The 13605-nt window shown below is 41.5% G+C and overlaps 1 protein-coding gene across 4 annotated transcripts in view; it reads left to right on the top strand.

Annotated features, from left to right (window-relative positions):
• The window catches only part of rgs12b (regulator of G protein signaling 12b), a 248487-nt gene that overhangs the window by 169914 nt on the left and 64968 nt on the right, over positions 1-13605 (top strand). For all 4 annotated transcript variants that reach the window (XM_067982441.1, XM_067982440.1, XM_067982442.1 and 1 more), the window contains exons 7-9: positions 4576-4719; positions 5077-5256; positions 12372-12519. In XM_067982441.1, the coding sequence (XP_067838542.1) occupies positions 4576-4719; positions 5077-5256; positions 12372-12519 (472 nt within the window). The remainder of the gene's footprint in view (positions 1-4575; positions 4720-5076; positions 5257-12371; positions 12520-13605) is intronic.

The following is a 13605-nucleotide window of genomic DNA, read 5'->3' on the forward strand; positions in this document are numbered from 1 at the left end:
TTGATAGCTTTTAAAGCTAGAATAGGTACAAGTCAGTTTTAGAAGTCTGAAACCAGTCAAACAGCAATTTTGGGAAAGGCTCAACAGATCAGGTAGCATCTGTGGAAAGAACAACATACTTCCCATATTGCAATATTTACATACATAATTTATCATACTGTATTTCAAAAGGATCTGCTGAGTGTTTCCAACATTTTCTGTTTTTGTTTGTTTACCAACAGCTGCAATGTTTTGCTCTTTTTACCAATGAACTCTGTTTAGTTATATTAATTTAGAAGCGGTTAATACCTGCTTATCGATAACTGATCAAATATAAACTAGTTTGAAATGACAGCTCTGGAGGAGTTTGATAAAGTGATATTATGGCCCCGATATTTACAGGGAGGCGGGGAGGGTGCGGGAGAGGCTGAAAACGGCTGAAGAACCTGGCAAGGCCGGGGACGCAGAGGACCTCCCAAACTTAACAGCAGAACCTTATTATCATTTTTGTGTTCTGTTTCCCGACTGGGAGCCGGCCAAAATTGACAGCCTGGCCAGCAGCCGGGAGGAAACACCATGGCAGCAGGTCACAGCTGGAGACCATTGGGGACGGTTCCCGGCATTCGGGAGAGGGACAGGTTGGCGATCAGGACTGGAGGGCAAGGTTGGCGATTCGGAGGGAGGAGAGAGGCAGCAATTTGGAGGGAGGAGAGAAAGGCCGCGAACGGCAGGGGGAGGTCAAAGGCCTCCTTGAGGGGCCGGGGGTAGCACTCCTGTTCCTCCTGACCCACAAGGAGTGCAGAAAAGGCACTTAACTTGTGGAGCCGGCAGCCCCTGCATCCCTTTCGTTGCCGGGTTTCCCGTTCGCTGCCAAACTCGCACAGCAGCAGTGAATTTTAAATTGGGCCCCCAATTGCACTGTGGGAGCCCGATTTAAATATGTTAGTTAATGGGACACTTGGATGCCCGGACTTCTGTCGCCATAAAAAAGGCGGCGGGCGCTGCACGCCGTGTTGGGGATGTTCCCCTATTTAATTCTTTAACACCCGCCTGACCCCCTCCCGCCCATCATGGGGGAGTTAATATCGAGATCTCGATATTAGAACCTATATGTAATCTCTTAGTGAAGTGAAATTGCCATGTTACACCAAAGATGTAAATAAGCTGCACTAATACTTGACTGCAACAACTTTGCATAGCAAAACGTCTTAAGGTGTAATTGGACAAAAATGGACACTGAACCAAAGAAGGAGATAATAGGAGAGACGACCAAAATTTTGGTCAAAGAGGTAGGTTTTAAGGAGGGTATTAAAGAGGAAAGGGAGGTGGATAGGCAGAGGAGATTAAGGAGGGAATTTCAGAGCTGTTTTACAGAACACTGAGGATGGGAGGCTGACCGGGAGAACGTTAGAACAGTCGAGCTTGGAGGTGACAAAAGCATGAATGAAGGTTTCAGCAGCAGATAACCTGAGGTGGGGCAGAGGGCAGGCGATGTGACGGAGGTGGAAGTATGCGATCTTTATGGTGGAGAGCATATTGGGTCAGAAGTTCAGATCGGGGTTGAGTAGGACACCGAGGTTGTGAACAGTCTGGTTCAGCCTGAATCAGTGGCTGATCACAGTGAATAATTTATGATAGTTCCTGAGCAATGGCTTGCAAGACTATAACTGCTTTTCTAATATTGTGTATGCTCACGGTACACAATGCACGTTTGACTTCATGTGTGGCACAGACATTGTTACATGTTGGGGCATATTTAAAAATATACTAATGAATGCTGGCGGCATTCATTTTCTAAACTGAGACATTTCTTGTTCCACTCAACATCACTAAACGTCATTCATGTAGTGTAACTTATAGGCAGACAAAGCTTCGGGAGGTGCCATATTCTCAATAGTATCAGATTATGAGCAAACTTCCTAAATGATGATAATGCACAGATTTGCATTGTTTTATATTGAGATTGATCCGCACCGTACCTGATCCAGTGGTACCTTGTGGTTAAGAACAAAGCTGTTTTGCATTTGGTATTGTTGGATTTATATTAGTTAAATACGTTACCCGTTGATACAAGTCAGTTTTGTTTGTTTTTTTGCAGTTGAAATAATTTACTGACAGATTAGGCAGATAACTATGAAGCATGATGTAAAACCCATGGAATGTGGTACTCAGAACATGGTTTAGGGATATTTGTGGTTTACTTTCCCTTCACTTTGTCCTTTGGCAGATTTCTTGCTTCATATACGTCTGGTCCACCATCCACAGCCTTGGCTGTGGAGTCATGAACAAGCTGGGGATCTGTGTTGTCCCCTTTGCTTTTCTTGCTGTCCAGTAAAAGGCAGAGAAATTATATTGAGAAATGGGGCTAACCTGAAGGCTAGCATTGAATTAAAAGGACTTCAATGAAACTGTAGACCTATTTTCTATCACTCTGGTGTGTGGTGTGTGTTGGAGCATAATTGAGAATGCCCTCAAGTAAGACACATCTGGGCATTGCAGAAAAAGTGCACAAAGTGGCCTTAAATCAATTACTTTTGCTTTTTGGTGCCTTATTTATCATGAGCATTGGAACATAAGAAGGCATGCAATAAGAAAAGGTCCATTTACCCTTCCTGGACTTCAAATCTGTGAAATGCATCACATCGAGTTACATCAAAACTACAGCGCAGAAACAGGCCATTCCGCCCAACTGGTCCATGCCGGCGTTTTTGCTCCACACGAGCCTCCTCCCACTCTACTTCATCTACCCCTATCAGGATACCCTTATATTCATTTCTCCCCCATGTGCTTATCTAGCTTCCCCTTAAATGCATCTATGCTATTTGCCTTAACTACTTCTTGTGGTAGCATGTTCCATATTCTTACCACTCTTTGGGTAAAGAATCATAGAATAGAATCATAAAGGTTGCAACACGGAAGGAGACCATTTGGCCCATCGAGTCCGTGCCGGCTCTATGCAAGAGCAAAGTTTCTCCTGAATTCCCTATCGGATTTATTGGCGACTATTTTATATTTATGACTTCTAGTTTTGGACTCCCCCACAAGTGGAAACATTTTCTCTGTCCACCCTATCAAACCCTATCATTATCTTAAAGACCTCTATCAGGTCACCCCTCAGCCTTCTCTTTTCTAGAGAAAAGAGGCCCAGCCTGTTCAGCCTTTCCTGATAAGGATATCCTCTCAGTTCTGGTATCATCCTTGTTTTGTACCGTCTCCACTGCCTCTAAATCATTTCTATAATATGGAGACCAGAACTGTGCACAATACTCCGTGTGATCTAACCAAGGTTCTATACAAGTTTAACATAACTCCTTTGCCTTTTAATTCTATCCCTCTAGAAATGAACCCTAGTGCTTGATTTGCCTTTTTTATGGCCTTGTTAACCTGCGTCGCTACTTTTAGTGTTTTGTGTATCTGTACCCCTAGGTCGCTTTGCTCCCCTACACTGTTCAGACTCTTACTATCCAAGAAGTACGTGGCTTCTGTATTCTTCCTACCAAAATGCACCGCCTCACACTTATCTATATTGAAACTCATTTGCCAATTAAATGTCCATTCTGCAAGTTTATTAATGTCCTCTTGCATTTTGACGCTTTTTTCCTTTGTGTTAACTGTACCCCCCAATTTGATGTAGACCACAAATTTTGAAATTGAACTTTCGATTCCCGCATCCAAATTGTTAATGTAAATTGTGAATAACAATGGTTCCAGCACCGATCCCTGGGGTACATCACTTCTCACCTTCTGCCAGTCTGAGTAGCTACCCTTAACTCCTACTCTCTGTTTTCTGAATTGTTATCTTGCTATCCACACTTGCTGTGCTCGAACTTTGGAAAAGGTAGGGGTAAGAAAAAGGCCATTCAACATATTGAAACACATCTCTCCAACGCTCCCATTTTAGCGTCCAACTGTTTTTTTTAACAGCACCAATTTTTTTTGACTTTACCACACAATCTAGCAGATCTATTCTAAACATGTACTACTCTTCTAGACGTTGTGGCAAGAAAAAAATAGCGTTTGAACACTCAACCTGAAGCAATGTAATTATATTGGCAAACTAACACCAAAATGTATTATAATGAAAATACACAACAAAAAAAGCTGCTGATCTCAGCCTGCTTCATTTGGGGAGACATTCAGTGGTTATCAAGTACTTGTCCTTGCACACTCTGCAGCAGGGGCTGGAAGAGAGATCATTTAAAAAAAGAGAGCTATCACTGTCATAGTCCATAATTTAATTAGTGCTAGAGGTTTAGGCTGGATTTATTTTACTTCAATTAAAAGGAATTTTTGATGTGATTGGAAGCATTTTAATCTTTTTATTGCTTTGATCCTTTAAAAAATGAGTCATATCTGCAACAATAGGTTAAAAATTCCAAATTTACTTGCCATTTTGCACAGCAGCCCTGAGTGGTAATTATGCTGTTTGAGGGGACAAAGAGGTTAGAATCTTTCTCACTAATTGTTTCTGCATTTAATTTTTTAAAATAAAATATCCATGTGTTGACAACCGTAGCTGGGTGACATTTAACCCCAATATGGTGAAATGCATTTTATTGCTCTTTGTTCTTTGACTGATTCCATTGTCTTTTACAGCTTTTGTGTAGAGCTCGGGAGATCTACAACAATTTTCTATCCAACAAAGCAGTCACACCTGTCAACATCGACAGCCAGGCACAGTTAGCTGATGATATCATTAATGCACCGCACCCAGACATGTTTAAAGAGCAGCAATTACAGGTATAGTAATACAAACAGAGCGTTCGTTCATTTACTTATTTCACTGATAGAGTCCACATTATTTGGTAGCTCTCAAAAGCCATTAAATTGTGAAGAAGTATTGCACTGTCATTTAAGCCTAATTACAGAAAATGTTTTAACCTAGAAAAGGAATTATCAATCAATGTAGTCAGTTATATCACATACTGATTCCAATATATTCATTGCATTTACTTGTTATTCAGTGGCATATTATTTTTCTACATTTATCTACTGAGTAGCATTCCCCATGCGTGCAAAGGTAACATTATCCCTTTCTTTTGATCTGCAAACAACAGTTTTAAAAAAAGATTACAGTATTTCTTTCCTCCAAAGTAGATTTTTAACCTGATGAAGTTTGACAGCTATACTCGTTTTCTGAAATCGTCGCTGTACCAAGAATGCATGTTGGCAGAAGTGGAGGGTCGAACCTTACCTGATCCCTGTCAGGTACCGTGCAGTCCTGCCTCAAGGCACAGCGCCAGCTCAGACCGGTCCAACCTTTCTACCCCAAACAAGGTAGGTATTTAAACCTTCAATTTTCTTTTAAATTCAACTTGTGGATGTCCTGAGTGTCCTGGGTTAGGATGGAGGAAAAGAAAGCTAGAGTCCTCCTGATCATTATCCAGTGCTTCATGCAGAAAGTAAATGTATACATGTGTGTAAGTGCAGAGAGGATTGGGCTCAGATAGCCTGTCAGTACTCATTACCCAGACTTGCATATGACAAATTGGCACTTAGGTGAGATACTGTGGGGTGCCCATGGAACTGCAGCCCAGCGTGTTGCCCAGTGCCTCCAGAAGAAAAGATGAGAAAATTGGTGAGGGAGAAAGATGAAGAATTAAGAAAAAACATGGCCTCCAAAGATGAGCAAAGTTGCACACTTGTTCTATAAATAAATAAGACACTTGTTACATCCAATTAGCCCTGTCAGTTCAAAATAAGCTAAGTAGCAAGTGGTTGAGAACATGTTACGAAAGCACCCCCCACATTACACTACAATTATATTCATTATCACAGTAACTGTATAATGGTAGAAACTGATAAAATCCTGGGCAACTGCTAACTTGTTTTACTTTGATGCAAGTTATTTAAAGAGAATGCTGATGTACATTATATTATGTCATATGTGAATATGAACTTCTTTATCGAGAAGGTATTAGTTCATATTCTGATTACTGGTACTAATATAAATAAATAAACATTTAAATCCACCCAATACAATAATAGTTGAATAGGATGGTTATATGGCACATTTTCTATTGCTGAAATGTGGCAGCAGCAAAGGAACAAAAATAGAAATGGTGAGAATTTAAAGATGATCTGTCAGCATCTGTAAAGGTAAAAGGCAGGTTAACATTTCAGGTGTATACCATTCACCAGAATCGATAGCTTAAAGATATGCAAGTCCCTTTGTAGGGTGGAAGAGGATAAAATTATATGAGGGAAAAAGAGTGATCAGAGGAAGTTGGGTCAAATGACTTGCAAACTGCTTAATAAAGAAGCAACTCGCCGTTTACTTCGACAGCAACTCTGAACCCCCATGACTTCCGCCATCGAGAAGGGTGGGAGCAGAAAGATCATTGGAACACACCATCACCCCCAAGTTTCCCTCCAAGTCACATAGCACCCTTACTTGGGCATATGTCGACAATCCTTCATTGTCACTGGGTCAATATCCTGGAATTCGCCACTGTGGGAGAACCATCATCACAAGGACTGCAACGATTCAAGTTCAAGGAGAAGGCCCACCACCACCTTCTCAGATCAATGAGAAATGGGCAATGAATGCCAGTTTTGCCAATATACTGAAAGCAAATTTTAAAAATTGATATAAGAGATGATGAAAATCGGGCAGGTTCTACAACGGACGGGTGAAGATGAAAATTACACCAAATGTCTTTTTTGCTCTCCTCACCTTTTTCTTCAGTTTAGTCCTCCAAAGTGGCTCATTTATCTTTCAATTTTCAGTTCTGATGAAAGGTATACACCTGAAATATTAACTTCACAAACGCTGACGGACCTGCTATATATTTTTTACCCTGTTAAGTTTACCTAGCTCTTTACTAGATTAAATTTTAGTACTTCTTGTTAACAGATGCATTCTGTGGGCATGTGATTTAAGTCCCACTTGTAGCATTGACTGTAACTGGCTTTCAATTTAAGTATTTTGAATTATCAGGTCAATTCACTAGTGAGGTATAAATTATACAACAAATATTGCAGGGAGCTTTGCTAGACAGGAGCATGGATCAAAGATAGGGTTATAATACTATAGGGCCGATTCTGAGATCCGTGTTACCATTTAGTGAAGCTTTAGTGAAGGAGTGGAGCTCACAACATTTTTAAAAAAATTTTTTTATTCGTTCACGGGATGTGGGCATCGCTGGCAAGGCCAGCATTTATTGCCCATCCTTAATTGCCCTCGAGAAGGTGGTGGTGAGCCGCCTTCTTGAACCGCTGCAGTCCGTGTGGTGACGGTTCTCCCACAGTGCTGTTAGGAAGGGAGTTCCAGGATTTTGACCCAGCGACAATGAAGGAACGGCGATATATTTCCAAGTCGGGATGGTGTGTGACTTGGAGGGGAACGTGCAGGTGGTGTTGTTCCCATGTGCCTGCTGCCCTTGTCCTTCTAGGTGGTAGAGGTCGCGGGTTTGGGAGGTGCTGTCGAAGAAGCCTTGGCGAGTTGCTGCAGTGCATCCTGTGGATGGTGCACACTGCAGCCACAGTGCGCCGGTGGTGAAGGGAGTGAATGTTTAGGGTGGTGGATGGGGTGCCAATCAAGCGGGCTGCTTTATCTTGGATGGTGTCGAGCTTCTTGAGTGTTGTTGGAGCTGCACTCATCCAGGCAAGTGGAGAGTATTCCATCACACTCCTGACTTGTGCCTTGTAGATGGTGGAAAGGCTTTGGGGAGTCAGGAGGTGAGTCACTCGCCGCAGAATACCCAGCCTCTGACCTGCTCTCTTAGCCACGGTATTTATATGGCTGGTCCAGTTAAGTTTCTGGTCAATGGTGACCCCCAGGATGTTGATGGTGGGGGATTCGGCGATGGTAATGCCGTTGAATGTCAAGGGGAGGTGGTTAGACTCTCTCTTGTTGGAGATGGTCATTGCCTGGCACTTATCTGGCGCGAATGTTACTTGCCACTTATGAGCCCAAGCCTGGATGTTGTCCAGGTCTTGCTGCATGCAGGCTCGGACTGCTTCATTATCTGAGGGGTTGCGAATGGAACTGAACACTGTGCAGTCATCAGCGAACATCCCCATTTCTGACCTTATGATGGAGGGAAGGTCATTGATGAAGCAGCTGAAGATGGTTGGCCCTAGGACACTGCCCTGAGGAACTCCTGCAGCAATGCCCTGGGGCTGAGATGATTGGCCTCCAACAACCACTACCATCTTCCTTTGTGCTAGGTATGACTCCAGCCACTGGAGAGTTTTCCCCCTGATTCCCATGGACTTCAATTTTACTAGGGCTCCTTGGTGCCACACTCGGTCAAATGCTGCCTTGATGTCAAGGGCAGTCACTCTCACCTCACCTCTGGAATTCAGCTCTTTTGTCCATGTTTGGACCAAGGCTGTAATGAGGTTTGGAGCCGAGTGGTCCTGGCGGAACCCAAACTGAGCATCGGTGAGCAGGTTATTGGTGAGTAAGTGCCGCTTGATAGCACTGTCGACGACACCTTCCATCACTTTGCTGATGATTGAGAGTAGACTGATGGGGCGGTAATTGGCCGGATTGGATTTGTCCTGCTTTTTGTGGACAGGACATACCTGGGCAATTTTCCACATTGTCGGGTGGATGCCAGTGTTGTAGCTGTACTGGAACAGCTTGGCTAGAGGCGCAGCTAGTTCTGGAGCACAAGTCTTCAGCACTACAGCTGGGATGTTGTCAGGGCCCATAGCCTTTGCTGTATCCAGTGCACTCAGCCGTTTCTTGATATCACGTGGAGTGAATCGAATTGGCCGAAGACTGGCTTCCGTGATGGTGGGGATATCGGGAGGAGGCTGAGGAGGAGGAGGCCCTTCTATTCCATGAGCCTTTGTAAAGTATTTTTGGTTAAGATCATTTATTTTTCTGGACTAATGAATGAAGTGAACTGATTAATTAAAAATAGTCTTAAGTACTTTTAAAAAAATTATTCATGGGATGTGGGCATCGCTGGCAAGGCCAGCATTTATTGTCCATCTCTAATTGCCCTTGAGAAGGTGTCCGTGTGGCGAAGGTTCTCCCACAGTGCTGTTAGGTAGGGAGTTCCAGGATTTTGATCCAGCGACGATGAAGGAACGGTGATATATTTCCAAGTCAGGATGGTGTGTGACTTGGAGGGGAACGTGCAGGTGGTGTTGTTCCCATGCGCCTGCTGCCCTTGTCCTTCTAGGTGATAGAAGTCGCGGGTTTGGGAGGTGCAGTCAAAGAAGCCTTGGTAAGTTGCTGCATCTTGTAGATGATACTCACTGCAGCCACGGTGTGCCGGTGGTGGAGGGAGTGAATGTTTAAGGTGATGGATGGGGTGCCAATCAAGCGGGCTGCTTTGTCCTGGATGGTGTCGAACTTCTTGAGTGTTGTTGGATCTGCACTCATCCAGGCAAGTAGAGAATATTCCACCACACTGCTGACTTGCGCTATGGTAGATTTGTAAATGGTGGAAAGGCTTTGGGGAGTCAGGAGGTGAGTCACTCACCATAGAATACCCATCCTCTGACCGGCTCTTGTAGCCACAGTATTTATGTGGCTGGTCCAGTTAAGTTTCTGGTCGATGGTGATCTCCATACTACTTGTTGGATGAGTACTGCATCTGATGGGAGTCCAAAGTATGCTTCTGACCTGTTGAATTACACATTGCTTACTTCACCTGAATAAAAGAAATATTTTATGATATTTCTGCTTCTTGCACTTCCCAATCAATAGGGTAAAATTAAGCAACACTGGAGATGAATACTTTGAGTCACTTCAGTTGTTACTAAGGCTGTTATCCTCATGCTCTACATCTTTGAATCATCTGCATTAACTACTGATAGCATGTCAGTTCTGTGATTATTTGATATGTATAACAGCTCAGCAATAGCTCAACTTGTCCATTGGTTCAGAGTAACACAAGTTACCAAGACACTCTGATCCACTGCCCACAAAAATCTCATCAGACTGTTTTATGTTTTAATTTTTTATTACTTTAATGGAAAAGAGAGCATCCATGGGATATGATCAATACTCCTAATGTGCCAATCTGATAACTCTTGCATATCAAAGGCACGACAGTTATGGTCAACACCAAAATGGGATACAGATTATTAAATGACTGCAATTTGTATGATGTTGTTTTCATTCTTTGCAGTCTTTAAAGTACCAGAAAGATTACATAGAATCTAGAGCACAGAAACAGGCCATTAGCCCAACTAGCCTCCTCCCACTAGTTATCTCTTCCCATCCTACCTCCATATCCCTCTATTCCCTTCTCCCTCATGTATGCACTTCAGTGAAAACTGAGGCAAAGTATCTATTCAGTATCCCTGCCATTTTAGTATAATCTTCTGAGAGTTTATCTTGCTCATCCCTTAGTGGGCAAATCCATATCTTAATTCTCCTTTTGTTACTTATGTCCCTATAAAATATTTTACTATTTACTTTTATATTCTTTGATATTTTCATTTCATATTTCCCCTTTGCCTTCCTAATTGTCTTTTTACCCCTTTCCTAAGCTGCTCATATTCCCTTTTGTCATCCTCTCTCTTATTGTTTATGCACTTTGCATATGCCTAGATCTCTCTCAATCATTACCGTAAACCTTATTATACAGTGGTCACTATTCCCTAATGTTCTCCCAAGCTTACTTCTCTTATCTGCTGTGGTTCATTTTCCATTAGTAGGTTTAACAGTGTTTTCTCCCTTGGGCTTCTTACATATAGGGTCAGATAGGGGTCATGTAAAAACTCCACCCCCTTCTCCCCTTTTACTCCCTCCTGTTGTCAGTTTATTTGGGGGTAGTTGAAATCCCCCATGATTATTATTGTCATTTTTACTCATTTCATAGATTTGAATACACGTTTCTCCCCCTACTTCCTTTCCACTACTTGGTGGTCTGTACTATACTCCTAATAGTGTGCCAGTGCCTTCTTATCTTTTATCACAATCCATATGGATTCTGTTTAATTTTCTTTGTTAGTTGTGTCTTTTCTTGCTACTGCCATTATGTTATTTCTGATTAACACCAACACTACCCCACCACCCCTTCATTCTTCTCCATCATTCTAAATATATTATAGCCTGCAATATTTAACTGCCAATCTTGTCCTGTCTGTAGCCATATTACATCTGTTTCCTCACTTCTAATCACTGCTTTCTTTTGTTGCTGATATGCTGTACATTGCTATACAGACAATTTAATGTGCTCTTATTTTTAATTACTTCTAATGTGTATTATATTATTACTTCCTGTAGCCTTTTCTGTTTCCTGAGTATTTATGTTATCTTTATCCATTTTTGAACTCTGACCTGTGCTGTTATCCCTTTCTCTTATCTTTAGATTACTATTATTTCCACCCTCACCCTCACGTAGTAGAGATATTTTAGACATTACTTGCAGGGAAGGAACACACTTGGAAACCTGATAAGCAAAAACTGCAGATTCTGGAAATCTGAAACAAAAACAGAAAAATTCCGGAAACACTCAGCTGGGCAGTCAGCTTCAGTGGAAAGAACAGATGAGTTAACATTTCAGGTGTGGATCTTCATCAGAATTTCAAAACCTGGCATTTAACTTACCATTGCACCTATCGTTGAAGTAGACAGGTTCTGTTTCCATCAGCTGAGAAGGTTCCCTCTGGAGAATCTTCATCTCTTATTGATAGTATCTGTATATTCGGCTATCATTTTTAGACCAGTCACAAGCAGATTGGTGTTAAATCTGTTTTCAGATTAATCATGAATGTTATTGTATTTCTGCTTTCTTTTTTGCCCTCCGTCTCTGCCAGGTTTTGCTATGTTTATGAAAAACTGCAGAGACTGAGAGGCAGCAGGTCAAACATACTGACACAAGTAATGGGATGCAGATGTGTTCCAAGGGCTATTCCATTGACCGACATCAGTAGTGCAGATTGCTTCACTGAACAAACACCAGTAACTGGGTTCTGCAGAACAGCCATTAAATTGTGACCACTTTTGAAATGTATATCTTTCACTCAAACAATTATTGGACATGTATGTGAATATATACTTAATATTCACCGTACTTACCTGAACAGTTTCCTTCTCCTTTAAAAATAGCTATTATATGAATACTTTGCTGAGTTAAAAATGAGAACTTAAATTTCATGCAAACCACATTTGTTCTCATAACCATTCTAATCTTTAAAAGATCACCACCGTAAATGAAATTTTAAAAGATTTTTACTTGGACCTTGCTGTTTTATAGGAAGGAAATTTTCCTTGAAGTTTAGTGATTCAGGAAGGGCTAGGAAGAAGCAGGAATGTGGAAAGGCCGTGTGTTTTCAGTTTAGTTTCAAACAGGTTTAAGCAATTATGTTATTTATAACCAGCATCGGTAGGCAAACTGATACCATTGTACAACTCTGAGTTATAATGGGTAATTTTCTAATCGCGAGCCTTATTCACTAGTGGTGTTTTTCCTGTTTAGCCCAATACAAAATTTAAATCGGGCAGATTACTACCCACTGAACTTGAAGATGATAATGGCAACAAGAAGAGGGGAACATTTTTTTCCTGGTCACGAAGGAGCCTGGGAAGACCTCAAAAGAGAAAAGAGAATGGAGATTCGCATCTTGGTAGGTACTTTATGTGTACATTTTAATGCTGCGAAATTGTTCCCTTAAAGAAAAATGGGCACTATTTGCTATGGGATTGTGATACACAGCACAATTGGAAGCTAGGTTTGAATTGGTTCAATATGTGGGCCAGTGTAAAGTACTGCACATAAGAAGGACAAATGGGCAACACATGTACTCCGTGAATAGTGTTGAAGTAGCTTAGGGTGAATTTGAAAGAGATCTAGGAGTATTAGTAGACTCGATGCTGAACATGTCCAACCAATGCAAAGCAGCAATCAACAAAGCCAATGGAATGTTAAACTATAAAGCCAAAACAGTAGAATACAAGCGAGAGGAAGTCATGATTAAACTGTACATGCTTTGGTCAGACCACTCCTTGAGTATTGTGTTCAATTGTGGTCTGATAAACAAGTGAGACATTCAAACATTAGAGGTGCAAAGCTGATGTCAAGTATCAAAGGACGAGTTTGAGGAGAGACTGAAGAAACTTGGCCTTTTCAAACTGGAAAGGAAGCAGCTGAGAGGTAGTCTTATAGAATTATATGAGATAGTTAATGGGATGAAAAAGGTAAGTAAGGCTTAGTACTTTAAATTAAATTGCAAGAGTAGAACAAGGACACACAGGTTCAACTAGTAAAAAGTAAATAGAGTAGTGGAGGGGAAACCCTGGAATCATTTAAGAAACAATTAGATGCTGCGGTGAGGGCAACAAAGGGTCATTCTGGTTTGATGAACTAAGATGGGCGGAATGGCCTCCGTCATCTGTAATTATCTGGTGAAGATGACAGAAATTTGAATCTTCTACAGTGTTTACAGTGGAAACTTTAACAATGGGCTTTATATCTAAGATTCTATAGATGTCTTTTATTTTTACTGAGAAATTAAGATAAAGGGCCAAGCAGTACAATGCTAAGGTTGAAAAGAATAGAAAAGATAAGATAAATCAAAAAGGATTGATTAGATGCCAAGCTGCTTTTTAAAAGCCCTTTATTGTAGGAGGAAGTTTATTGTAGGAGGAAGTGAATATTGAAGGAGGTGAAGAGTCACACAGATTTCATTCCTGTGAAAAAAAATGAGTTAGAG

This window comes from Heptranchias perlo, chromosome 4 (assembly GCF_035084215.1).
Source record: "Heptranchias perlo isolate sHepPer1 chromosome 4, sHepPer1.hap1, whole genome shotgun sequence".
NCBI classification, from domain to species: Eukaryota; Metazoa; Chordata; class Chondrichthyes; order Hexanchiformes; family Hexanchidae; genus Heptranchias; species Heptranchias perlo.